This window comes from Spermophilus citellus (assembly GCF_964194105.1).
Source record: "Spermophilus citellus genome assembly, chromosome: 2".
Taxonomy (NCBI): domain Eukaryota; kingdom Metazoa; phylum Chordata; class Mammalia; order Rodentia; family Sciuridae; genus Spermophilus; species Spermophilus citellus.
In genome coordinates, this window is record NC_138183.1 from 11,375,350 (window position 1) to 11,402,313 (window position 26,964).

At 39.0% G+C, this 26,964-nt stretch overlaps 1 protein-coding gene and 1 pseudogene across 10 annotated transcripts in view; one reads left to right on the forward strand and one right to left on the reverse strand.

Moving 5' to 3' along the window:
• DENND1A (DENN domain containing 1A) overlaps positions 1-26,964 on the forward strand; it is a 521,188-nt gene that overhangs the window by 235,116 nt on the left and 259,108 nt on the right. For all 9 annotated transcript variants that reach the window (XM_081282502.1, XM_081282504.1, XM_081282503.1 and 6 more), the window contains 3 exons: positions 7,315-7,384; positions 12,950-13,030; positions 17,165-17,218. In XM_081282502.1, coding sequence (XP_081138628.1) covers positions 7,315-7,384; positions 12,950-13,030; positions 17,165-17,218 — 205 coding nt within the window. The remainder of the gene's footprint in view (positions 1-7,314; positions 7,385-12,949; positions 13,031-17,164; positions 17,219-26,964) is intronic.
• On the reverse strand, positions 20,027-20,343 carry LOC308642990 (eukaryotic translation initiation factor 1-like; annotated as a pseudogene). Its single transcript has one exon. The product of its transcript is annotated as a eukaryotic translation initiation factor 1-like (transcript).

Below are 26,964 nucleotides of genomic sequence, written 5' to 3' on the forward strand. Positions count from 1 at the left end.
GTGCTGAGCAGGTATCTGGTATCTTCGACATGGGCATCATGAAATTCTGTGTCCTATGTATAGGATGGAATTTTACTTTGTGGTCAGTTTTATTGTAGATGTCTGAGAGTGACAGAGGAGCAGGGGTAGATATTTGGTCACACTGGGGACGTGCAGTTTAGGCAGCCACATCTTGTAAGTATTCTTCTCTCACTACAGCTCTGCATTCCAGTCCTCTCTGTTTGACTGCAGTGTGAGGAATTCCTGTATGGTGCCAGAGGAACCTCTGACCCAGACGCTGGCACTCCGAGAGAGCTTCCCATAGCTAAGATCTGCAAGAGCACTAAGCAAAGTGGCTCAAAAAGAGTATTCCAAGCGCTGATGGGTATCTCACATTGTGTGCCAGGGGTGTGAATTAGGTGGTTGGTGTTTCTCTTTGAGAGACTGCTTTCCTCGGGTCTCTTGGCCAGGAAATAACAGAGCTGAGATTCAGCACAGGGTTATTGGACTGAAGTCTCTTCTTTCCAGCATCTGCCATGCTGTTGTGCTTTGGAAAATTTGAGGTTTAGGGTTTTTAACATGAAAACTTTAAATACTGAACACCAAAGTGCCTTAACCAGGGGATGCTGTGATAGCTTGTGGATATTGGCAAAATCTGCACATGGAGTTTTCAGAGCTCCTTAGAAATTCACAAAAGCAATGGAAAGACCCTATTCCATGTCACTTTTCTTTGTCTTAAACTGATCAATCCAGATATGAATAGGAGCAACTCTGCCATGAGTCCTGCCCGGGAGGTGCTGCCTTATTGTATCCTCTGATATAATGTGCCAGAGTATTTACATGGTAAAATCTTACTATACCTTTCTTTCCTTCCCTTTTCTTTCCCCCTTTCCTTTCTTTCCTCCTTCCTTCCTTCTTACTTTCTTTCTCCTCCTCCTCCTCCTCTTTGTTTTAAATTGGAAATTGTACCCATGGGGGGCTTTGACACTGAGCTACATTCGCAGCCATTTTTTGAATTTATTTATTTATTTATTTATTAGTTATAGGTGGGCACAATATTTTTATTTTATTTTTATGTGGTGCTGAGAATCAAACCCAGTGCCTCACGCATGCTAGGCAAGTGCTCTACATCTGAGCCACAACCCCAGCCCCATTCTCTAAGATTTTCTTTTGGGATAGCAAATAGATACTGGTTCTGATAAAGTTGAGATCCACTCTACTGAGGATTAAGATGAGGGCAGAAAAAAAATCACTTTCTACCAGGTTCTAAGTGCTCATCCTAAGGATGGTTCCTTGTTGATTACAGAATAATAGGGGAAGTCCATAGGTTTGGCTCTTGTGTCTGGCCCTGCTTGCCCTCTGGCCTCAGCTTTTACCCTTGTTCCAGCCCTTGCTTGTGAGATGTTTTTGTACCTGCCGTGTGCTTTGTGCCTGCCCCTTTCAGCCTTCTTTCCACTCACTGGTGAGTGGGGAGTGCCTGGTTTAGGACTTGGCTGAAGCCTAGTCTTCTCTGTGAGAGTGGTAGTGACTCTCACAGTTACCACTAACTATTATTCTCTCTTGATATTCCATGCCCTTCCTAATAGACATGTCTTTAAAAGTTTCATCCTTTTTGTTCCATTCTCATTATTGTGTCTACTCCCATTGATGTACTTAAGGTATCTTTGATGGGAAAAGACCCTCTCCTCTGTTTTGGTTTTGATAATAACAAACTTATAGAAAAGTTGTGAATACAACACAAAGGATGTTTTTTCCTACCCATTTGAGACATGTTGCTAAAATAATAACCAGTAAGCCCAAACAGTATTATTTTTTAAAAAAGAATATTATTTTTTCTTTTACATAACTATATGATAATACTAAAAATTAGAAAATTGATACTCATTTTGATACAACACAACCATATAATATTTACTTGTTTAAGTTTTTAAAAAGATATTAAATTTCCCATTAGTGTTGCATTTGTCATGTCTGTTCAGTGACCTTCAGTGTGTGGGGGGGTCAGTTCCTTACTACATTTCGTAGACTTTTATGAAATGACTGCTATTATTATTATTATTTTTTTCAATATTTCTTTGGTTGTAGATGGATATAATGCCTTTATTTTTATTTATTTATTTTAATATGGTGCTGAGGATCTAACCCAGTGCCTCACACATGCTAGGCAAGTGCTCTCCCACTGAGCCACAACCCCAGCCCCTAGGCTGTTATTTTGTAGAAAGCCCCTTAGCTTACCTGATGCTCCTTCTGGACGAGGTTCTGATTCTTTGGCAGGAATGTGATAGAAGCTGTGCTGTATTCTACCATTTTTTTCCATCCTGTGGTACACCATTTCTTTGTTCTGTTACTTGATTTAAGATAGTGTCAAGCTTCTTCTTTCTTTGTCCCTTTGTAATAAACAAATATATGGTGAAGAAGTATTTTGAGACTATATAAGTAACCCCATCCCTCTCATACAGTTGTTCACTTATTTATATCTGTATTACTCTTGGTTTCCTATTTTAGAATAGTCTTTATCATTATTTGTTTTAATGCTTAAATTGTCACAGATTTCGTCAGTGGGGACTCCTCCTCACTGGTGTTTGTGTACTTTTTTTTTTTTTTTTTTAAATCGCTTGTTTGGTTTTTATTTATTTATTTATTTATTAGTTATTGGCGGACACAACATCTTTGTTTGTATGTGGTGCTGAGGATCGAACCCGGGCCGCACGCATGCCAGGCGAGCGCGCTACCGCTTGAGCCACATCCCCAGCCCTGTTTGTGTACTTTTGATATGTCCTAATCAGTGCTGAGCCTAGCACAAGGCATCTCTTACCTCTCACCTTGGAAGCCAGTGTTTCTTCAAGGAACCCTTGTTCCTTTTAGTAGAGAATGGTATTTAGAAACCAGAATCTGAGCACGAGGTGTGCTCATTATAATTGAAGTATCTCTGTTTCTAGGATTTCTCAGTGGCTAAACCTAGACAATATATATTTATATATAAACTATATGGACACATGTATTGTATTTCTTTTATAGCCACCTGTGTCTAGCTACCTATCTGTTCACTGAACACCAGGATTTCGCACAGTTGCATCTAATTCTGGTTTGACACACATGTTCATTCTTGCTTTGTTCTGGCTATGTTTGTAAGTCTTCTTGGTTTTTATTATTTCTTTACAAATTGGTTAGTCTTGATCTGTTTTCTTATGTATAACCAGTCTCCCTCTGCTGCAGTCCCCTTCCCACATAGTTGCCCTCTTCACCCTGTTTGGACTAACACCTTAGGCAGGGCTGCTGCCACTCCTTCTTACCATCTTTCTTACCATGAACATCTTTCTCAACTATTTGGCCACCCTTGGTGGATGCCATCTTTATGTTAGGCTCTGCTGACACACTGGTCTGTCTTATGGATGCTCTGTTAGCTCTTCTTGGGTTCTAATATCATTGCTCGTCAGCCCCTCCACTGCACATATATGCTTTCTTTTTCCCAACACAAATACTGACCTTGCTCTTCCTAAGCTTATTAAAGTTAGGCCACCCCACATGGATATCTTCTTTATCCTGCTTGGGCCCTGACTTTCTGTTTACCAAGAAGCCCTCCTTACCCTGCTTGGACTCCAACACACTATGCCAAATCACCCCTCAGTGGGGTGCACCCTCCCCCCCCCCAACTCTAATCCTGTGTCAGGTTGCCTTTGTGGGAGGTTAGTCTCCTCTTTCACTTGAGCGCTGAGATCCTACTGCAGATTACCATTCTCACAGTTGGCCTCAACCTCACCAGCCTCTGCCAGTCTTCCTCCACATGCCACCACATATCTCTATCTTGCTCAGGCTCATGAAATGGCTTTGAAATGGACTGCCAGGAAGAGAAGTGGGAGACATTTAAAATCTGTGAATGGATTTCTCTACTTATGACAGTGGAACCCACAAATTATATTCCTACAAAAAGGTCAGTCATCCATGTACACACTCCCAGTGGGAATGATTATCCTGAACAACACCCATCCTTCAGAGTGAGATTAGAAGAGCTGTCTATCCTCAGTTGAAAGTTCAGCTCCTGAGTAGCTCACCAGGCTGACATAAATGAAGCATGGAGGCTTTTTGTTCAATCTGTCCCCAAACCCAGGCCAGTTGTTTTGGGTCTACACCAGTGTGGCCACTATATTTTGAGGGCCACTTCAGGGTGATTCTTACCATTAGTCCTTGTTATAGGAGTGCTGTTTCTAGAACCTGCTGCTGCACAACTGCTAAGGATGCAGGGCCCTTCAGAGACCATGTGGGAAGAAGTCCTGTGGCACTACCCGAGCTCTTCTAAGTTTAGGGCTTTGTATAGCCTCATATAGAACAAAATCTTTGCATTTGACTGTCAGGCCTGGGAGTGAGGACAGAGCCTGGGATAGTAAGTTACCTAGCCATGGTTGTGAGGAAAGCTTGGATCTAGGCTGGTGCCTGGGAAGCAGCTGCTCCCCTGAGAGATTTTGCTCTCTATTTATGGGGTCATGATAATGTTACACTATAGTGTTCTAAGCACCCCCAGAAGCGTAAACTAACAAAGCACTTGGGAAGAGTTCCCAGTTTCTCTTGCCCAGACGTTTACGCTCTGCTGTCCCTTTTCCCAAGGAGCACTGCAGCCCTCTTGAGGCTTACTGTTTGTCACGTTGGCCCTAGGCTTGAATTGAGCCCCCCATACAATGGTCCACTATAGTCAGGATGACAAAGGTTGTATGAAGATAGCAAGCACAGCAAGACCAGAGAGGATTGGGCCCTTTGGGTGGCTAGGGAAGTGCAGGGTAATGGAGTGTTTGTTTCCTGTCTCTGGACCAGGAGTATTGTTTACTCACTGATGACAGATGCACACAGAATGGAGGGGGTGGTCTCCATGTCCTCACCTGCAGCCTCCAGGCAGCTGGGGCTAGGGTGCCAGTGCTAATGAAGCAGGACCGGAAACCCACTGGACAAGGCTCAGCTGTGAACCCTGGCCTCACAGTTGGGAACGCAGAGGCCCTTTGAAGAAGAAGACAGCTGGGTTTTGGTTTCAGACCTTAACACTGCCATCACTAGATATTCATCTGTCAGCACACAGGGGACAACATGTGGGGAACAGTTGTGTCCAGTCAGGCCAAAGGGAGAAAGAAATGGATGACTTCCAAACTACAAAACTGCTTGGGGCCAGTGGTTCTGCCTTCTATAGCCAAAAATAATTGATTTGGTGAGGTGAAGGCTGAGTGTGAGAGGCTGGACTGTCTGCATGGGCCAGGCGGTCCTTGCCATGTTGCCTTTAGCTCACAGCAGGTGAGGACACTGAGGCTGGAGGTTCTATGCCAGGACAACCTTGCTTGTCCCCCAGTGCTCCAGTACAGACTGCAGTCCTGAACTGGGGGTGAATCCAGCCTGCCCACTGCACTTTATCCAGCATTACTGAAATGAGCTCAGCTTTGCTTTCATTTACTTGAGGCCAATATTTTCTCCTCTTGCTCTTTTTCCTCTCTCTTGACTTCCAATTGCTGGATTTGACTGGTATTTTTCTTTCAGGACCAAAAAATATTTGTAATCCTTGGTTGAATTTGTTTACTAAGAGTTCTCTAATCTGTGCAGTTTACTTCTGAGGGGATTTCTTGTTCTACTCTAATGGCTTTTAACTCACAGAGGTTTATTTAGCAGAAGAGGAAGGGAGCAAGTTATCTCCTGCTTAATCCCTCTTGAATGTTTACATTTCTCAGCCAGAGCATGGTGGAAAGTTGCAGTGTCCATTTGCTCTGTAATAGTCCATATGTGACTGCCAGAGCTGATGGAAACACATTAACATAAGTGATAATACTGTCATAGAAGTGAAAAGTTAAGTTGCTTATCAGTAAATTTTGATAAGCTACTTAAATTTTACAGTAGCATGTGCTGGCTTCAGACAAACGTCACTGATAGGGGATTGTGCACTTTATCTGTCCTCTCTATTGCTTCTCACTTCATTTATTACCCTCAACAGTGCAGCTGGTAATCTGTACAGGGCACTGATCCCCTCTCCCAGGCAGGATGTCACATCTGTGCTGTGCCTCAGGTCCAGCTTTATCAGTAACGGATGCTCTTAGCTCAACAGGCTGGACATGTGCAGGCTGCAAGTACTTGGAATGAAACTTCTCCTGTGCCTGTTCACGTAACTCTGGAAATGTTCCTTACCGATAGCAGACCCCTTCAAAGTAGTGGTAGAACTTCTTGGGACTGGGGTAACTTTTCCATAGCACAAGGGGACTTTGCCCTTAATCTTCATCTACTTGTATTTGTTCAGTAAATTCTGAGCGCCAACTATGCACCATGCTTTATTCTTGGCACAGAAAGTGGAGAAAGATGCCCTTCTTCCTTCTTACTCTGTGAGTAAGCCCTAGTCTGTTGAGAAGGCATGTGCATCATTGAGTGCTACATCATGGGGGGACCAGGGCAGCACAGGAAAGAGGGAATTGGCATAAGATGCAGGCACTCAAGTGGAAGGTTTTCAGGAAGATGAACAGAAATCAACTAGACTAAACCACAAAGTTCAGAGGGAGATGAGGACTGAGGTGTGCTCACTCAGGTAGGCCTGAGGCTACCTGGATATTCTTGGAGTGAAGCTGCCCTAAGAGTCATAGGCACAGGGCCAAGGAGAGGGAAGAAAGACAGAGAGGCAGTCCAGGGAAATCCTGATAAGGAAAAGCCTCCCCAGCCATCCTAAAAAATGGACATCATTGCAAGAATTTAATCCAATGTGTGATTTTGTGTTTCTGAAAGACCATTCTAAGAGCCAAAATAAGGTCTGAACTTCAAGGCCAGGCCATCTTGTGAGTTTAGGGAAGTGATGGTCAGGACATGGGGGAAGGCAGTGGGGACGGAGAATTAGACATTAAATCTACGGTCAATATAGAGTAAGTTCATTAGAAGTTGGTCTAGTGTACCAACACAAGTAGTTTGGGGCATGCAAGGTCTGTGGGACACCTTACAGCCATCATCAGTGAGTGTGCTGTATGTGGCTGTAAAAATGTGTTCAGTCATGAGAAATTGCATGGACACTTTCCTGGGGATGTTGGGTGGGGTGGGAGAGGCCTAGGGCAACACAGAGATGGAGTCTGATTGTAGAGTCTGCTTTGAATTTCTTCTCTATGAACCTGGTTTAGCTCTGAGGCATGGGAATAATTCATAATGGTCATTTAATCCTCTGCCTTACAGAAATAATTAGCATTTCACCTGCCTGTGTTTTCAGGACAGTCTATGACAGGAAGACTCTTAGGGATATAGAGAAAATCTGAAATGTATCAGTCTCGACTTAGGTCTCGGTTCAGATTTTTGACCTGCATACTAATACTTCCTGTGTTTCCTCTTCTTCCCCAGCTATCTGCCCTGGTTCGAGGTATTTTATAAACTACTTAACATCTTGGCAGATTACACGACAAAAAGACAGGTATTTGCCTTTTTTAAAAATTAATTATTTTTTAACAACTAAATTTTAAATCATGATTATGAAAGTAATAAATGTCTTGTATTTCACCAGAACCTTTTCTAAAAAAGTCAATGCATGCCCACTAGAGAAACTTTGGGAAATTCAGAAAATAGTGGGAAGGAAAAGTAAATCACTTCTCACCTAATCTTCCCTTATTCTTTTCCCAAAAATAAATATTGCTATCTTGTTGGGTTGGCTTTTTTCTTTAGTTTTTTTCTTTGAGTTAAAGAAATAATTAATAGATCTTAGCATTCACAGAGTTAATATTCACAATTTCTAATATTCCTAAGCAGCTCTGAAAGTTCATGACATGTATTAAATTATAATTTTGCTGAGGCTCAAATTTAAATTGCTCATGTCATGCTGCAAATCTGGGGTTTGCAGGTGATGCGCTTTAGTGGCAGGTGACCTACCCAGCTGCCCACGCTCCCATTTTGATAAAGCTTTGTGGTGTTTTTTATGCTAATTTTTTAAGGATTTGAAAATTACTTTAAAAATTCAAGTGTACCTTACTATACTTTTGGAAGAAATGGTATGCTGAAGTAGCTCCATGGATGTCAAAGGTCACCTGGAGCTGTGTTTAGACTTGTAGCCCTTAGTTGCAGAAACTATTGTAATAGGCTCCCTTATCCCATGCTATTAAAAATACCATAAATATTTTTGGTGACTGCATGACATTGTATCATGTACTTTGCAGCTCAGTGGTACAGTATCTCAGGGTTCAACACCCAGTTCTAGAAAGAAAAGAAAGAATGCGTGTATCTTATGACTCCGGAAGGGCTGGGTAGATAGTACTTAAGCTAGTACTTGGTTACTGAAAGAGTTTTCTCTTATTGGGAATTTTAATTATTTGGAATTTTTTACTATTATAATAAATACAGCCATTAGCATCTTTGAGCTTAAAGCATTTTCTTCATTTTGGATTGTGTCCTTAAGAGGTAACCCCAGACACACGTGTAAGCTCAGTGTATATAATGTTTTTGAAAGAATTTGACAATTGCTTTCCCAAAGAATTGTACTGTTTTTCATAAAGGATACTTCACCAGCAAGGTACAAGAGCCCCTGGGTCACAGTGCTCTCATCAGTGGTATTTGATGAACTCGTTGTTTATTTGATAGCTAAGAGTCTTATTGTTTAATGGCACTTCTTTGATTGTTAGTAAGTTGAATATTTGTCCATATGACTAACTTTTTATGTTTTTATTTTTGTTGGACTAAATTTTTTAATTAATTAAAGTGATCCTATTCTTAAATGTTAAAGAAAAATGCTTTTGTCTATAGAATACTAGTTCTGAGAAATATTCCATAAAAAACAACTACTATGGTTTAGCATGATCAGGTTTGAGGAGTGAAAGCCATATTTTCCTTTCTTAAGATTTACATAATGCAGGCCCTAAGAGGTCCTGCAGAAGAAAAAAAGTTTGTTAAGTTGGGGTTGTGACTCAGTGGTAGAGCACTTGCCTAGCATGCATGAGGGACTGGGTTCGATCCCCAGCACCACCTTAAAAAAAAAAAAAAAACTAAACAAAATAAAGGTATTGTGTCCCTCTACAACTAAAAGTATTTAAAAAAGAAAAAGAAAGAGAAAAAAGTTTGTTAAGCAGTGCTTCTCATCTTATTTAATCCCAAACCCTTTTTGTTGTATGGCAAAAAAGCATTCAGAGAGATCACTGTGTTTTCCTGGAACACACCTTGGGAAATGCTGTTGCCTTCAGGAAAGGTGGAAATTGTGTGTATGCTAGGTAAATCTTTTGAGTTAGATTTATTCACTAGCAAATGCATTCTAGAGGTCACAGAAAATGGAAGGAAAAATCTAGTACAAATGGTTCTCTCAATCGCTACACATACTCTGAAAGAAGCCTAAATGTCAGGGACTGTCATAAAATAAGTGACTTACTCTTTGATGAAGATTATTAGGAGATTGTGTTGAGTCTGATCATCAATTCAGTTATAGTTATCTTTAGTCAAACATTTAGGTTTTTTACTCAAGGTTGAAAGATGTCTAACAAAATTGTATGGCACAGAGACTCTTAGCAGTTTTTGAACTGCATATTAACTCACATATTTTCTTTTGTATCCTCCAGTTTTTTAATAAACAACAATAGAAATTAGTATTCCTAAAAACATCTTGTTCAGGACATGGCAGTGCATACCTATAATCCCAGGTCATCCTCTACAACCTAATGAGATCTTATCTCCAAAAAAAATTTAATTAAAAGGAATGGGGATGCAGCTCAGTGGTACAGTACCCCTGGGTTCAACACCCAGTTCTAGAAAGAAAGGAAAGAACGCATATATCTTATGACTCAGGAAGGGCTGGATAGATAGTACTTAAGCATGGGGGAGACCAGATATCACCCTGTAAAATTGATGCGTCTGTCCTCGGCTATTGCTCCAACAAGGACTCTACCTCTTAGAGTGTTGAAGGCTAAGATCATACAACTGTCTAGTTTGTAAGGTGTTGGCCAGTATAGGTAAGAATTTTGTTTTATTTAAAAAACCAAACCAAGTCAAAATAGAATGCCTCTCCCCTTAAAACAAACAAAACAAAACCCTTCTCCTATCCAACAGTCATTGGAAAGGCTGGGCATGGTAGGCTTCTATTTGGGGGGGGTGTGTTTGTGTGTGTGTGTGTGTGTGTGTGTGTGTGTGTGAGAGAGAGAGAGAGAGAGAGAGAGAGAGAGAGAGAGAGAGAGAGAATATGAGAATGAAGAGAGAGAATGAACAAGAATGAGACCATGACCTTTCAGCCTGGGAAATCAGAGCCTAAGGTGGGGGATCAGGGTGTTTTTTAGGTTCTTAGCTCCAACATGGTTATCAGATCCTGAATGGAACACTGAGGGCATCCATGTGGAAGGGAGGGGATGGCAGGGTAAGGAGAGCATCTGAACTGCGGATTAGTGTGCTCAGAGTATTGGGCTGGGGAGATGAGGATACGTATGTAGGAAAGTGGGGATAGTGGCATATGGGGGTGTTGGAACTTAGGTGAGATCTGGGAGGATCCACATGGAACGGGAGGCAGCAACAGTGGTTCAGCAGTGTTCAGCAGGAAGGGAGGCTCCAATTTGTGAGGGGTGAAGAGTAGAGACTCAGTCCTGGAGGTCAGAGGGCAAGGTAAGCCTCTGGGTGGGGAAGGAGAAAGGGACAGTGATAGAAGTGTGGTTCCATACAAATAACTAAATACGCTCAGAAGATAGAGGCAAGATGTTTCCATGCTGCAGGCAGGATAATTTGTGGAATATAGTCATAAATATATTTTAAAAAAGGAAATTTGAATGATTCCTATGTTGGACTGGACTTAGAGCCATTGGTGTGAACCCAAGGCTTTTGATAATGTGAAGATAGATCCAGGGGCTGGGGATGTGGCTCAAGCGGTAGCGCGCTCGCCTGGCATGCGTGCGGCCCGGGTTCGATCCTCAGCACCACATACCAACAAAGATGTTGTGTCCGCCGAGAACTAAAAAATAAATATTAAAAATTCTCTCTCTCTCTCTCTCTCTCTCTCTCTCTCTCTCTCTCACTCTCTCTCACTCTCACTCTCTCACTCTCTCTTTAAAAAAAAAAAAAGATAGATCCAGAAATAAATAGAGATGTTTGAGGCCTATTGTGGGTCTGTGTGTATTATGCTCCCCAGCTTTTTCCACTGAAAGGGCCTGGTGCCAGCAACCCCAAGCAGCAGCGAACATTCCTGGTGTTCAGATCCTAGTTCCTAAATACCATTCCCTACTAAAAGAGACCAGGACTCCTTGAAGAAATATCTGATTCCAGGTCTGGGGCAGGGAAAGTATAGGATAAGCCTAAAATATCTTTATTGCCGTAAAGTAAGGAAGTACTCAAAACATGATGGGGAAATGTCAGACACAAAAGTGAGCTTGAAGAGCCACCAGGTTTCCACTGATCAGATCTGGGAGTGTCAAAACAAATATTGATAGCAAAAGATTGTAGCTCACTGAATAAACTGGAAACCATGTGCCCAGATAATATAAATAAGTAAATGTATAAATTGAAGTTTCAAGGAATGGAATCTTTACATAAAGCATCACTCCACAAAATATTTATTAAATACATAAGGAAAAGTGTCACCTCACAGTAGAGACTTCAAATTAATTCGTTAAATGATCAAAACAAACATCACTGGTAAAGGGACAAATTGAAATTTTAATCATAAGAAAATATCAGGCAATTGAGAATCATTCTACAATGGGTGGGGCTCACTGTCAAGGTCATACAAATCTAGGAAGGACTATAGGCTGCTCCAGAGGGAAGACTTGAGCCTCATAACTACCAAAGGCATCAGAGGATTCTGCTCTGGATTTGTGTCTGTGAGGGTATTAGTGGCACCCTTGGCAAAACTTGACAGGCCCTGAGAACTGGAGGCTCATGCTGCATGCAGGATAATTTCTTGAGTATGATGATTAACTATAGTTATGTGGGAGAATATTCTTGTTGGGATCTATTGATGATGGGTCAATGTCAGCAACTTGTCCTCAGTTCAGGAACTAGAAGGTTTTTAATACTGTTTCTACAACTGTTCTATAAATTTAAGACTTTTGTAGAGCAAAACATGTATACACATAAATTCATGTCCCTCCTCTGTGAGAAACTTGTTTGATTATCAGAATTCAGGTTAAAACAAGCTTATAGTATGGACTCACCCTCTTTTTCCTTAGGTTCAGTGCCCAAAACAGAGACCGCTCTGGGCATGAACACACCAAATCTGATTTGCTGCCAGCTATGCAACTTACTGATTTGAAACAAATCACCTTTCAGAACCTCAGTCTTCACATCTGTAAAGTGGGTGGTTGGGCAGATCAAGTGCATAACAAATGGATACCAATGTAAACTTTCTGATGTTATGTTAGCACAAAGAATTCCATGGATTGAGAAGAGAAATGTCTTTTGGATCATTCTGAGAGCACTGTTTCTTTGAGCATTTTAAAGGCGAATCTGTTTTAAATTAAATAATTTGTACTGCTTTGTATGTCATTCTGTTGCTCAGTTTCACTAATTAAAATGCACAGCCACCATTCTCTATTGCCTGCTGGGGTACTTAGTTCATTTCTAACTTTCCATAATCAGAGGCTGCCATGTGTACCCAGTGAACACTCAATAAAATTAATTGAGGGTAATGATGAAGACAGGATCCACAGTGTCATCGTTATTTCTCCCAGCCACCCCCGCTGTGGAAGCTCAGATTGTTTGCATTTAAAAGTTGTTGCTATGGAATTGAGGGGAAAGATTTGCTGAGAGCTTATGGTATATGATCCATAAAAGGCGGTCATGGTAGGTGTCTCACTGAGTAGAAAATGTCAAACTCAATGTAGGAGGATCTATTTGGCTCCTATGTTTGAGCCATACGCAGTGTCTTTAGCCCAATCCTGCTTGAATATCAAACCTATTCCTGTTCTGGGGCCAGCATCTCCCCCTCAGCCATGAAGGCCCAGCTCATGTGTGCCCAGATATTCTGTAGGTGTCTTACTAAGAACTCAGCTTTGCTTTTGTTACTTAGGCCTTTTATTTCTTCCAGGAAAGTCAGTGGAATGAACTTCTTGAAACTCTGCACAGACTTCCCATCCCTGACCCCGGAGTATCTGTTCATCTCAGTGTGGTAAGTGGAGCAGAATAGCAGGTATCCCTGAGAAGGCATTTCGTTATGAACAGTCAGAGGGACTTGGGCCAAGAAGATTGTCTTTTCTCACCTGTGCCTCCCCGACTCCTACTCTGAGAATACTCAGAAACCTCTAGGCTTCGAGGAAAACCAGGAGGTTGAATTTCTTCCTTTCTCTTAGATTTCACAAGACACCGAGTGTCCCAGTGTCCTGGGGCTGTTCTCTGAACATCACTCCTTCACCAGCATCTTCTCGATTGCAGATGCTGGGCTAAATAAGATGACTGGCCCCTGACTGCGACTTTAGCCCCTGGCTAAATGCTGCACATTTCCTCTTGTTGAAGGCCACCCTACACTCTCAGCCTTCAACAACACCTCTCCCCTATTTGCCTGGTAGACCACACATATCCTTCATAATCAATTCTGATTTATTTCCAGAGAAATTCTTCCTTGACTTTGCAGGCTGAGGCTAAAGCTTTCTCCTTTGCCCTAAGCATCTGGCACACTTTGCAGTGCATACCTCCACTGTATTGGAATGATCTATTTTCTTTTCTCCCTCACTGGACTGAGCATCCCTTGAGGACAGAGGGAGAGTTTCTGGCTTACAGTGGTAATCATTTCTTTTAATGATCCCCCCACCACCCTTAGTTACCGGGGATTGAATCCATGCTGGGCAAGTGTTCTACCACTGAGCTACATTCCCAGCCCTAGTTTTGAGACTGGGTTTCACAAAATTACCCAGGCTGGCCTTAAATTTGAAATTCTCCTGCCTCAGCCTTCTAAGTAGATGGGATTATAAGCATGAACTATCATGCCTAGCATTTTGATTGCTTTTAAATATATGCATGCTTTGCAGTGTGCTAGAATGGAAAATCCTGTGAACTATCTACTAAGAAGATTTCAATCCTTGTAAACTATTTTTCTAGTAACCTAGTGAAATTAATCAGTACCTTTAATTTTGTGAGCCTCAATGTCTTCATCTATCATGTATGGCATCCTAAGAGGTGTAAGGGATCTTTTTCATATTTCAGTTACTGGAATTCTCCAATTCCCTAGGTTGAGCCCTTGTCTCTAAGTTCATTGAAATTTCCTTTGGCCAAGTATTGAAGCTATTTCCCCTCTGTCATAGGAAGTATTGGCCCAAGAAGTATTCACTTTCCAACTTCATTAGAACCACATACAGTGTTGGTATTCAGTGGTTAGGAAATTGTCTAAGGAAAGTTAATATTTCCTATAGTTTTTTTTCAGAATCATGATAAAATTGGAAACCATATTACTATCAATAACTAATAAAGTTGTTGTTAAGTTTCTAATTTATACTAAATCTGTATCCCTAATATGCAAAACACTGCCACAAAATAGGTACTAACATTTTCATTTCATAGACAAAAGCTTTAGAGAGGAAAGGTTACTTACACATTAAAGTCTTGTGATTTAGAAATGATAAAATTTGAATTTTCAGCCCAGGGCTAATTTGAAAGCCAGTGCCCTTTCCACTATGCCATGTTTGTTGTAAGAGGAGAGGAGGGAGGGTTGAAGGGATTTATAGAGGTTTTTACTCATTTTATTCGAGCACAGGAAGTTACCTTATTACAAAAATTCTTGTAAGTCAGATGGAAGTGTCTAGAAAAAAATGAACAAATGGTCTTTAGACCTGCCTAAGTCATTGCTAAAGCTAAGCAGCCCTGCCTTTGTCTCTCTCTCCCTTTTCCTAAGCAGCTTGATCTCACGTCTTCAGTCTGTAATGACATCCGACAGGTAGCTGTAGAGTAGCCCAGCTGGGTCACCAGCTGCTGGGGAGGAAGGGCCACTTCTTCCCCCAAATGGTTGCACAAGCGGCATGCTGCCAGGCCTCAAGGACAAGCCATCTCGGGGGCAGGAGGAACTGTTGGGGTGTGCATCTGTTTCATGTGAGTGGATTCTAGGAATGTTTCTGACCTCCCTTGGTCCCCAGCATTTCATGGGCAATGGAGCAAGATAGAATCTCAAAGGACAGCCTGGGCACTACTTGGTTTTGGAATTGCAACCACTCAGTATTTACAATCCATTGCATTTGCATAGGCAGGTTTTTCTTTTTTCTTCTTCACTAGGAATTCCTCTTTCCAAATTGCTTTTCTGATTTTGAAGGGCTACTCTCATCTAGGTTATAAATCTCAAATGTTAATAAAATGTCATTCTTGGAATTTTGATTTTTAGTTGCTCTCTATAAAAGAATATTTCCATGTGTCCATGTGTCTGATATAGGTTCTTGAGAAAAATAGAAATAGCAGTTGGGAGCAATTATCATTTTATGTTAAAATACTATTTATTGAGTGCTAGGCACTTCATATATATAATGTTTGTTCTTTACAACTACTTCAAAATCGATATAATAATTCCCATTTATAGATTCTAAAACTGAGGTTCTCTGTTATTAAGTAAAGTTGCCTGAGCTCACATACCTACTAAGTGGACAAGAGTTTTCTCACTGTGCCAAGCCATTAATTGATGATTTTATCACTGTATGTACATTTGGTGCTGTACATTTCCTGATGCTCCCTTCTTAGCCATTTGGTATAGAAGTTGGTATTTCATGGAGTTATTTTGAGCCTTGTATTTTGTTTTTCTTATTTTAATCCTCATGTTAAGTTGAATTAATTGTTGACTAGTTTCCATGCTGTACCATCTATTATTGTGATACTTCATAGGTAACATTTTGGCATAGACACACAGATTTTGGAATAATGCATTGCAGAATGTTTTTAAAAATATTTTTGTAACACTTTATTTTTACTTTTAACTTTTTTATTTTAATTCAAGTTCCATTAGGCATAATTTGCACATAAAAAGCACAAGTATAACTGTTTGTTACAGTGGAAAGGGTATAGCTCTAATTATATGGACCTGGCTTCAGTTCTGGTTTTGCCACATATTAACTGTGAGATCTTAGATGAATTACCTACCTCTTTGAACATTAATTTATCTACTTGTAAAAAGTAGATAATATATACTTAAAATTTATTATGGAGATTAGAGATAATATTAGATTTATACGATCTGACATAAAGTCTTCCGTCTAGTATGTGTTCAATAAATTTCTGCTAAATATTAGACAAGTAGCTCATACTGTTATTGTTGTCATTGTCATTGTTACAATTGTCCCTAGGGCCTTTCATTTCAGAAAATACAAATCATTGTTCTAGAGACAATATTTTGCAGTTACCTAGGAATAAAGGTTTGGGGGAGGACTTTCTGAAATGTCACTTGGGGGTCCAGGTCTAAATTTGAACTTAGACCATGGTTAAATTGATCCTCTCTGCATGTGACCTTTTCTAGCCTTTCATAGTTCCATCTTTAATTGACTAGCACCAGGCTTTTTCCATTCTTCCTTGCCATTGTTCTGAGTCTTTAAGAGCAGCAGAGGCAGTGTCATCAGTTCAGCCTGTTGTCATTTAACTCAGAGATACACTTGTTACATACATGGAGATGTCCCATTCAGAGTCTTTGAAGAGGTCGGTTTTCAGTTCTGCTGAGTCTCTAGCCACCTTCACTGGCAATCCCACTGGAAGGCAGTAGGCTTCTTTGTGGAGTGTGCTTACGTGGACAGATTCTCCACTCTCAGCCATCTGCAGTGGTCTCATCAGAGTAGCCCTTGAGCTGGAGTTGTTCTTAACATCACCTGGTTCTTCAGTGCAGATTTTGGCCACAGTTAATAGATGGCTGTAATCTCAGCTGTTGAAATGAAACAGCAGGTCTGGTTGATGAAGACCAAGGCTGAGTAAAACTAATGTGATTTGGCCCCTAGAGTCCTCTTGTCTCTGAGCAATAAATTTTGAAACCTGCAACTTTTGTGTGTTTAGGAACCTATAAATATTACATGGGAATTTAACCTTTAACTTTTTCATTTATATCCCACAAAGAAGTTCATCTCTCCTAGAAAAGAACTCTTCTACCAAACTCAAAATTTCATGTATCTGATTTAATGTAACATTATCCTAAAAATAAAATTCATAGATATTCCCTATGAGTCAAACTCTGTCTCCTCTTATGAGTAAGGAAGTATCTTTCAATCATATACTTGAATTCTGAGCAGTGTGCTTGTTATATAGTTATACATTCTTACAAAAATACAGAGCTTGTGCTTTTCTTTTCCAGCATTCTTACTTTACTGTGCCTGATACCAGAGAACTTCCCAGCATACCTGAAAATGTGAGTACTTGGGAAGAAAATGTTAAATTTATATTCTTTGTTTTCTACTTATTTTTTAAATTAAAGGATTATTTTAGAATGTAATTGTGAAATTGTCATTTTTATAGTTTTTTAAAAGAATGCATTAGCAGGGTGATACAACCTGTAATGTCTGTGGCTTGGGAGGCTGAGGCAGGAGGATCACATGTTTAAAGCCAGCTTCAGCAACTTAGCGAGGCCCTAAGCAACTTAGTGAGGCCCTAAGCAACTTAGTGAGACTTTGTGTCAAAAAAAAAAAAAAAAAAAAAGGCAGTGGGTGAGGGCTGTGGATGTGGCTCAGTAGTTAAGTGCCCCTGGCTTCAATCCCTGATACAAAGGAAAAAATAAGGCATAATAAAAACAAATATAATAGGAAAAAATGTATTATAAAAGCAAAATGTTGAAAATATAGAAAGTAAAAAGACAAGGAGAGATGTTCCTCATATGTCTCAAAGGTAAATCACCTATTAATGTGTCAATATCTCATTGTAGTCTTTTTAGAATATATTTTTACATAGTTAAATCACTTATTACATGAGTGTCTTTCTCATTTCATTCATAAGAATCATTTTTATTCACTACATAATATTCCATTTGCTTATCATTCCTCACTGTTTAAGTTTACTTATCATTTCTCACTGTTGTACACTTACATCATTTCTCCTTTCTATCGCAAATGAAATGTTTCCATATGAATAAAATTCCATGTAAAGGTTTCTTTATTTTAAAAGAGTAGATTACTTCAAGTAGAATTGCACTTCTGCTTCTTACCCTTGTGTAATTCACTTTTCAGAGAGTAAAAGTGTAGTGGGTAAACCATGAGGGGCTCTTATCTTCGCCCCCTGAGGGCTTAGGAGCAGTAGATTAAAGTGCAAGAGCAGATGGTCCATATCTGCCCTCTGAACAAACTCAGTGACATGTTAAGCCTCAAGGCATGTTTTCAAAATGTTTTACTATGATTGTAAATAGTACTGTGTGTGATCAAATATAGAGTAGCCACTGAGGTACTTGGTTCCTTTTTTAACAATTGTGGTAAAATATACATAACATAAAATTTACCATCTTAACCACCTTTAAGTGTACAGCTCAGTAGTTTTAAGTATATTCATGTTATTGTGCAATATGTCCATCTCCAGAACTTTTTATCTTGCAGAACTGATGCTCTGTACCCAGTGAACAACTCCCCGTTCCCTCCCTCTCCCCAGCTCTTGACAACTCTTAAATGGCATGCGGAAATGAAATTGTACAACACTTGCCTTTTGTGCCTGGCTTATTTCACTTAGTGCGATATCTTCTGAGTTCATCCATGTTGTTGCATTGTCAGAACAGCCTTCCTTTTAAAGGCTGAATGAAACTGCACTGTGTATGTATACCCACATTTTGTTTATCTGTTCATCCATTGATAGACATTTGGATTGATCCCACCACTTTGTTATTGTGAATAATTCTACTTCGAACGCTGGTGTACTAATATCTGAATCCCCACTTCAAATTCTTTTGAGTGTATCTTTGATAGCAAAGAGGTGATGGAACATGGATTTTTTTTTCACATTAGGTAATTAAAAATTCATATCAGAGTTCCCATTGCAACTCCAATGGCTAATGTTTATTGAATTCTCCTGTTGTCCGATAACGTGCAGTACATTTTCCCATTTACCTTTCTTATTAAGCTTAGATGGTAACTACCACAATTATTTTCATTTTATATAAGAAAACAGAAGCCCTAAAAATTTAAGTAACATATTCAATGACCTATAACAAAGAATTGGTAGAATCAGAATTCACACTTAATCTTTTTGATTTTCAAGACTGAGCTTCTATATACTGTTAGCTTTTTTGTGTCACTGTGTCCAAAATACCTGACAAGACACTTATGGGATGAAAAGTTTATTTTCAGAGATCTAGTCCAGTTCCACTCAAACTAGGATGGACCTCTGAATATCCCTGCTTTTGGAGGATACCTCATATCCAGACCATAACACATACTATGCTATACTTTGGGCCCATGATTTTTAACCTTTCACTTTAAAATTTTATTGATATAATAAAAGAAGTATAAAATTAAGGAGAACAGTCTTCCCATAATGATAGAGGGAGCCACTATGAACCAGAAAATTTGAGAACTTTTGCAATGTCAAGGAGATGATCACTGATACTTATCCATCAGTTTAGTATAAACAGTGGAGGTACCCAGAAAGAATCCTTCAAAAAGTGCAGATACAATTTTAAAAGTAGCAAAAGGCTATTAAAGGATAATTTTCAATTAACATGGAACATTTATAAAAATTGATCAGATACTAGATTACTCTGAAATTTTCAAAATAGAATAAGTTAAACTTTTATAGGTCCCTATCTTCTACTGATATAAAATAAGACTAGAAATTAATAATAACAGGTTTAAAAATATTGCTGTACTTGAAATAGTGCTGGGGTCAAACAGAATAAAAAATTAAAATTGAATATTGTTTAGTTTAGAAATTAATAATAATGAGAACACTAAACAACAAATACATAAGGGATGTGGCTAAAACCATATTCAGGCAAAATTTCATTGCTTTTGAATGCTTTTGTAAAAATAATGAATTTAAGTTTTGTGTCACCCCTCACTGCCCACCCCCAGCTCTTTTCAGTTTATTGCATGAAGGAGTTACACTAGTCCAAGTTAAAAGTGGACCCCAAATGGCTACATTATACTAGCTCTGAGGGTTTTAAACTTGAGACAAGGAACAGAAGGGAAATTCTACTTGTTGCAAGGAAATCCTCACTTAGGCTGCAGTGAGCCATAAGCACTTAAAACCCATGAACCTTCAGCTGATCCAATCTCTACCAGGAACTGGCATATGTTCTTGCCCCTGTAGCTGAATTATGTCTCCATGTTTTGGATGCTCAATTACAGTAATTGCAGGCAATTTTCTTCTTAAATGCTTTCTCTAGTTTATTTTTATTGTAATTCTCAGCGATCCCTCGAATGGTAGTTGGGTCTTCCTGCCATTTCTGTGTTGAATTCTTACATGGATGTAATCCCCAGTGCCAGCAGGAAGCTAGTCATCACCCTTACTTGCATCAGCAAAGGGGTCGAAAGAGTGGAGGTTCTGGATAGTGGACATATAATTGGATTCCTTTTCCCTGTGGAAGGCAGCTGCAAGAGAAGGCGGGGGACCGAACTTCAGGAAGGCGAGGTAGCTCAAGGGAGAGGCTGCTGAGCCCTGGGACTGAAGTTTCAATTTAAGAACCTAGAAAAAGAATATCAATAAAAAATCCAAAATTGAAAAAGATATTATAATTTAATTTACTAGGAAACATTGTTAATGTAAAACTGAAAATCAAGACTTTTTTAAAAATTGAATTTTTGAAAAGAACAAAATATTTTTCAACTTGATAAATTTGAAAAGTATGAAAATAGAAAATTTACTGGAAAATATGAATGATTAAAGTCAATCTAAGATATAGATAATACAAATGTAGAATAATAACTTAGATTAATAAAACTCTATTACCATTTCTGCCCTCACTCTTGCAAATATATCATGGTTTGGTGGTTATTTAGACATGTTCAAATAACAGATATTATTATTTAAATTTTTACAATTCATAGAAAAGGCATACACACACACACACACATACATAATACAAAAGCAGAAGAAAAGGGCTGAAGTTGTGGCTAAGCAATAGAGCATTTGCCTAGCTCATATGAGGCACTGGGTTCAATCCTCAGCACCACATAAAAATAAATAAATAAAATAAAGGTATTTTGTCCAACTACAACTAAAACAAAACAAAATTAAAAACAAAAGCAGAAGAAAATCACTCAGAATCTCCTACCATCTCATAGAAGTCATTTTCTTAAGTTTTACCTTCTTTCCTTTTTTATGATAATAGTAGTTGTTTTCAAATTGTCCTGCCTGGAACCCTAAGAATGCTTCAGGATACCTAGAAGGCCTTGCACATGCTAGTCAAGTGCTCTGCCATTGAACTAGAGTACTGGTCCCTGCTTTTATTTTATTTAGAGCACATTAATTTCCACTGTGCTTGGGTAATATTTCATTTGAAATAAAAGGGCTCTATATATTTTAAAAAAATGTTTGGAAGCTACATTTTTTTAAAAAAACACGGTGGGGATCATACCAAATATCTTACTTTATAACTGTTTTTTTTCTATAACAATATATTATAAACATTTCTATCATTAAAAAATTTTATAAAAATCTTTGTTGTAAAAGATTAATATAGAAGTATATTTTTTAAAAAAGTGAAAGGCCCCCATTAACACCACTCCTCCTCCATCCTAATCCCATTTTCCCTCCAGAATATGATGGGTGGCCTTCTAGACTTTTCTCTATGAATTTATAGTGTTGTATGTGTATCTATTGTAGACAGCTTTTTAAACAAAAATGTGATACTATTCATCTTGTTTAGCACTCCCTTTTTTGGTTTTGGTTTAATGTATTCTAAAAATTGTTCCTATCTATTTACCTTATTCTTTTTTATTTTTAATTGTCCTGAGGTTTGAACCCAGGAGTACTCTATCACTGGGCTACATTCCAGCCCTTTTTATTTCATATTTTGAGACAGGGTCTCCACTAAGTTGCTGAGAGTGGCCTCAAACTTAAGACCCTCCTGCCTCAATCTCTGGAGTTGCTGAACTTACCTGCATATGCCACTGCTCCCGGCTCTCTATTTCATCCTTTTTAATGATTTATTTTTGGGAGTGCTGGGACCTTTAATATGCTAGGCAAGTACTCTACCACTGATTCCCATAGTCCTCGTAGTATTATTATTTAATGGTATGTTCATCTTGTGACAGTAATGCATATATTAATGGCTTAAAAATCATATAATACCGTGTAGTAGTTGTTAAAAAAAAAAAAAGCAATTTCCAAGTTCTCCATATTTCTCACATCACAGAGGCAGTTACATGCAAGTTTTCAACAATTGTAGTATTTCCCTTCATATTTTTAGCATGTTCTTAGTGTTACACTAAATTTTTTTTCCCCTGTTTCTTGTATCACCTACTGGTTTTTATTATGAAAGATGAGAGTTTAGGTCTTTTACTACCTGTGATCCCCCTCCCCAGAAACATATACACAAAATAATTTTTCTCACCTATTTCTCCTCTCCCATTTTCCCTCTATATTTAGAATAAATTTACATTAAATCAGTAATATTTACATTTTTGTGAATATATTGAAGCAGGTAACAGATTGTTTAAGTTTCCTTTCTTGTACAGATTTTTATCATGTAAGAGTTATCAGATTTCACATTTTCCTCTTTCTTAATTTTATTCCATCATTTTGGTGAAACATTCTCCAACAGTTTCCTGAGTAAATCTCGCTTTAGCAGAAATGTGTTTAGAAGTTGCTTGACTAGAAAAAATTCACTCTACTCCTGATATTTCTTCTGGGTATGGAATTCTAGGTTGGAAAGTTCTCTCTTCAGAATTGTGAAGATGTTGCTTAATGACTTCTAGCTTTACTATTGCAACTTACAAGTCTTAGCCATTCTGATTCCTATTATTAACTTTTTTATGATCTGTCATCTCTTCTAACATACTGAAATTGCATAGCAACATGCCTTAATGGATCCATTTTCATCCATTGTGCTGGGCACTTGGACGTTCAATCTGGAAACTCACACCCTTCAGAGCTTCAAAATTTTCTCACATTATTTCTTTGAAAAAAATCCTTTAATTCTCTCCATCCTTTCTCTGCTGCTCTACTACAAAATTCATTACCTATTGATTTTCTGTGCTACCTACAGAAGATTTAAATCTTCTATATTGATCCTGTAACTTTTTTGTTGTTTTAATTATTTTCAGTGTCACTCTTGTAGTCTTTGCTTTCTTCAACTATTCATCCCATCCTTTTAAATTTCTTGTTTTGACCATCATATTCTTAATATTTTTCCTCATTTGTAAGAGTATTGTTACTAGATTTAAAAAATTGTTTTTCCCCCTGCATTGTTTTCTTCTTCTTTTGAGATGGGGTGTCATTGGGTTGCCCAGTCTGGCCTTGAACCCATGGGCTCAATGATCTCCTCACCTCAGCCTCTGAGTGCTAGGACTTCTTGCTCCCACTCTTAGCTTCTGTTTGTCTGTCTTCTGTGTAACTTATTATATAGGCTGTCTTTGAATGGGAGCTCAGTCACACCTCAGAGTGAGGCACTGGACAGCTGAGTGGCAGCTCTGTGCTCAGGAGTAGAGCTTGGTATCTGGTAGGCTTTATTGTGGTGAATGGATCATTGTTTGGAAGCCTGTGACTGTTGTAGACATTCTGGGGGCAAGGGACTCTCAGGTGTCAGTATCAAAATCTTTTCTATTTAGTGGGTCAGTTTTCTCTTGCCTAGGGTGTGGATACTTATTACCAGTGTTTGGGAAGCAGAATGGGGTGGTCAACATTTATTATGGTTGCCTTCATTTAATCCCCATGTTTTCTATTTAATGCTTTATTCCCCAGGTCTTTTTCGTTCAGTTCCTCCAGAGTAAACACTTACTGCCTGAGAAAGGTGCAGGAGGCCAGCTGACTAGCTGGATAGGAGAATGTTGGGAAGGGATTACTCCTATTTTTCATTTGCATCCGTCCCCTAGTCTCTTGCCCTTTGGGGTGTCTCCACTTCCGAGCCTTTTGGGAGTTCCATGGTGTGAGTGGGCTTGATGCTTTTGCCCCGTGCACCCACCTCAGCCTTACTTTCCAGCCTTACTTTTCAGCTTCAGCACTGTTGTCAGCATGGTCCAGGACATCCTTTCTTGTGTATTACTGTTGTTATAGTTTAGATATGAGGTGTCCACAAAAAGCTCATGTGTGAGACGACGCAAGAAAGTTTAGAGGTGAATGATTGGTTAATGAGTTTTAACCTAATCAGTGCATTATTCCTCTGATAGATATTAACTAGGTGTAGGCATGTAGGTGTTGCTAAAGGCAGTGGATCATTGGGGACGAGCCTTTGGGTATATATTTTGAACCTGGTAAGCAGAGCTTTGTCTCTGTCTGCTTTCTCATTGACATGTCCTGAGCTGCATTCCTCTATCCCATCCTTCTTCCCTGAAGTTGTGCCTCATATCCAGCAGAATAATGAAGTTGGCCATCTGTAGACTGAGACACCTCTGGAACCAGTTGTACCAAATAAATGTCTCTCCCTCTACATTATTCTGATTAGGTCTTTTGGTCTCAGTGGCAAAAAAAAAAAAAAAAACCATGACTTATATTGTAGGTTGTTTTGCAGCTTCCCTGAAATCTATATGATACTAACCTACCCTTATCTAGCACTGACAACCAGAAATGTCTCTAGGCATTGCCAAATGTCCCCTGGGGGATAAATGGCCCCAGGTTGAGAACCACATCTGCTATTTGATTTCTAAAAATTTGATCTTTCTTCCATTATCTCCTCTCTTGTTTTTTTAGAATTCATGCCTTTTAAAATTCTTTTCCAGTGACTTTTTCTGGGAGAGTCATATCAGGAGAGAGAAAAGAAAAATGTATGTTCAGTTCACCATACTTTATTGTTTTAACTATGCTTTCTGTACTAATAGACATTTAGAATATTTCTAATGTTCTGCTATGTTAAATAATGTTATGATAAAAATTATTACCTAGGTTGCATTCGTCTTTTTTTCTTTATTAAGGACCAGTAATTCCTTAAGAACTTGATTTGCAGGTACCTGAAAGTTCTGATAATTTCCTTAATCTTCAAAACTATAATACTGAAATTAGAAATAATTTTTTGAATAATTTTCTCCATAGCTCCACCTCCAGTTCCTGTTCGCATTGTATGCCACTTCCCTTGCCCCCACCACTTTTAAAATTTACATTCCCTCTGCTGATTTTGCCACTAATGAACCAATTCCCTGTGTATGACCCATTGTCCCCTAAATCCTCCTTTACAAACCAGAAAAAGACTAGCCTTTTTTGTTTCTAAGCAGAATAGTAATACCAATCTGCCGCACTCCTAACATACACCATTCCATTTTAATCCCTACAGCTACTTTGTGAGCGGTAGACATGAGCCCCATTTTACACATACAGAACCCAGAGCTCACAGGCCTGAGGTTGCTAGCCCAGGATCTGCTTGTCAGTGGGGTGTAGTGACCCAGGTTTGGAAGATTTGTTTTCATTATGCCTTTCTCCCCACCTAGAGTTGACTTGTGATATTCATAAGGAAAAAAAGAAATGGAATGATTTTTTTTATCTCTAAAATACAAAAATGAAGCAGGAAAGCCTTTCCTCTAAGGAGACTCTGAACTTTTGTTAGACCAATTTGTGGGCTTTTTTACATAGAATCACTATTGAGAACTAGCCATGTTGAAATTTGCATTTTAATCTCTTGGTGATTTTTTTCAGAGATTAATTTAATATGACTAAATTGCTGTATTACAAATTGAAACAAGCAATAACCATGGGGCTGTTAATACTATATAACCTGCTGTCGTGGAAAGAACATGAGTCTTGGAGATGATCAGATACAGGGCTTCGTCAGTCTGAGGCCTTGGTCACCTACTTATTCTCTTGGAACCCCAATGTCTTTATCTAATGAAGGAAAATAAAAGGAACAAATGCAGTATTAAACATAAAGTTCCAAGAACAACTCTGGTGCCACAGAGATGCTCCTTTCAATGGTCTTTCTCTTTTTCTCCTTTCCTCAGCTTTCTGAGAATTCTAGTCCTGACCTTTCTTGAGGTCTGAGTGTGGTTAAGGGCCGGGCAGATTCTCTGGGGCTTGTCTTTTCTAGGTGTTTGCTGACATTCTTGGTTGCACAGACCAATATTTCTCTTTTGTGGATTTTCAAGACTCTTGGGTACATCCTCTTGACAGCAGAATTTCTGAAGCCTGGGACTTTTGTGGCAAATGGAGTCCACAAAGCCTTTAATATAGGAGGTGGTCTATAAGCATTTATTAATTATCTCCTCTAAGGGACACACTGAATTTAAGAGACTAAGCAATGAAAAGGATACATGCTCTTTGGGACATGGAACTTAATAATATTCTGTCTCCAGATTATCATGGTCTTCTGGACAGTGTCAGAGAAGAGTTAATGTAAGAAAGGGAGGCCTGAGCTAGTATCTGTTGAACACCCATTGTGGATTCAGGTCAGGTGCTACGTGTTATGTCATGACATCTTTACAACATCCTTGTGGAATGGATCTGAAGAGGAAGTGAAGTCCAGAGACATGAAGTAACTTGCCCAATCAGTAAATGCTAAAACAAGATTCACACCTGGGTCAGTCTGATCCAAGCATGGAGATACTTTGGGTCTAATGCCTCTGGCTTGATGGTACTCTGGGCCCACCTAAGAAACCACTACATAATTAGTTGTGTGGATATTTGGTTAATGTCATCTCTCCTTTCATAAGAACAGGGATGGATTTTTTCCCCATCACTGCAATATTGTAGTTGCTCAATATATAGCTATATGGAATTAACAACTGACTGAATGAATTAGTTAATGAATGAATGACTAATGCAACCATCCCTGGAAAGGGAGAAAGAATTGTTCCTTATAGTTGGCTTTAGGACCAATTTGTCTATAAGACATTAATGAAAAGCAAACGTAGAAAATTAATTCTTTCCACTTTCAGATCCCTGTTGAAGTTAATTCTCATTATTTCTACAATTTCTTTGTAAAAATATTTTTTTCCTTTTTGCTGAGAAACTATCACTGTGTAATTGCTCATCAGGGTTTTCTCTATCAGGATAACACATGTAGGAGTGAATTTTATGCAGTCAATAATTAAATGA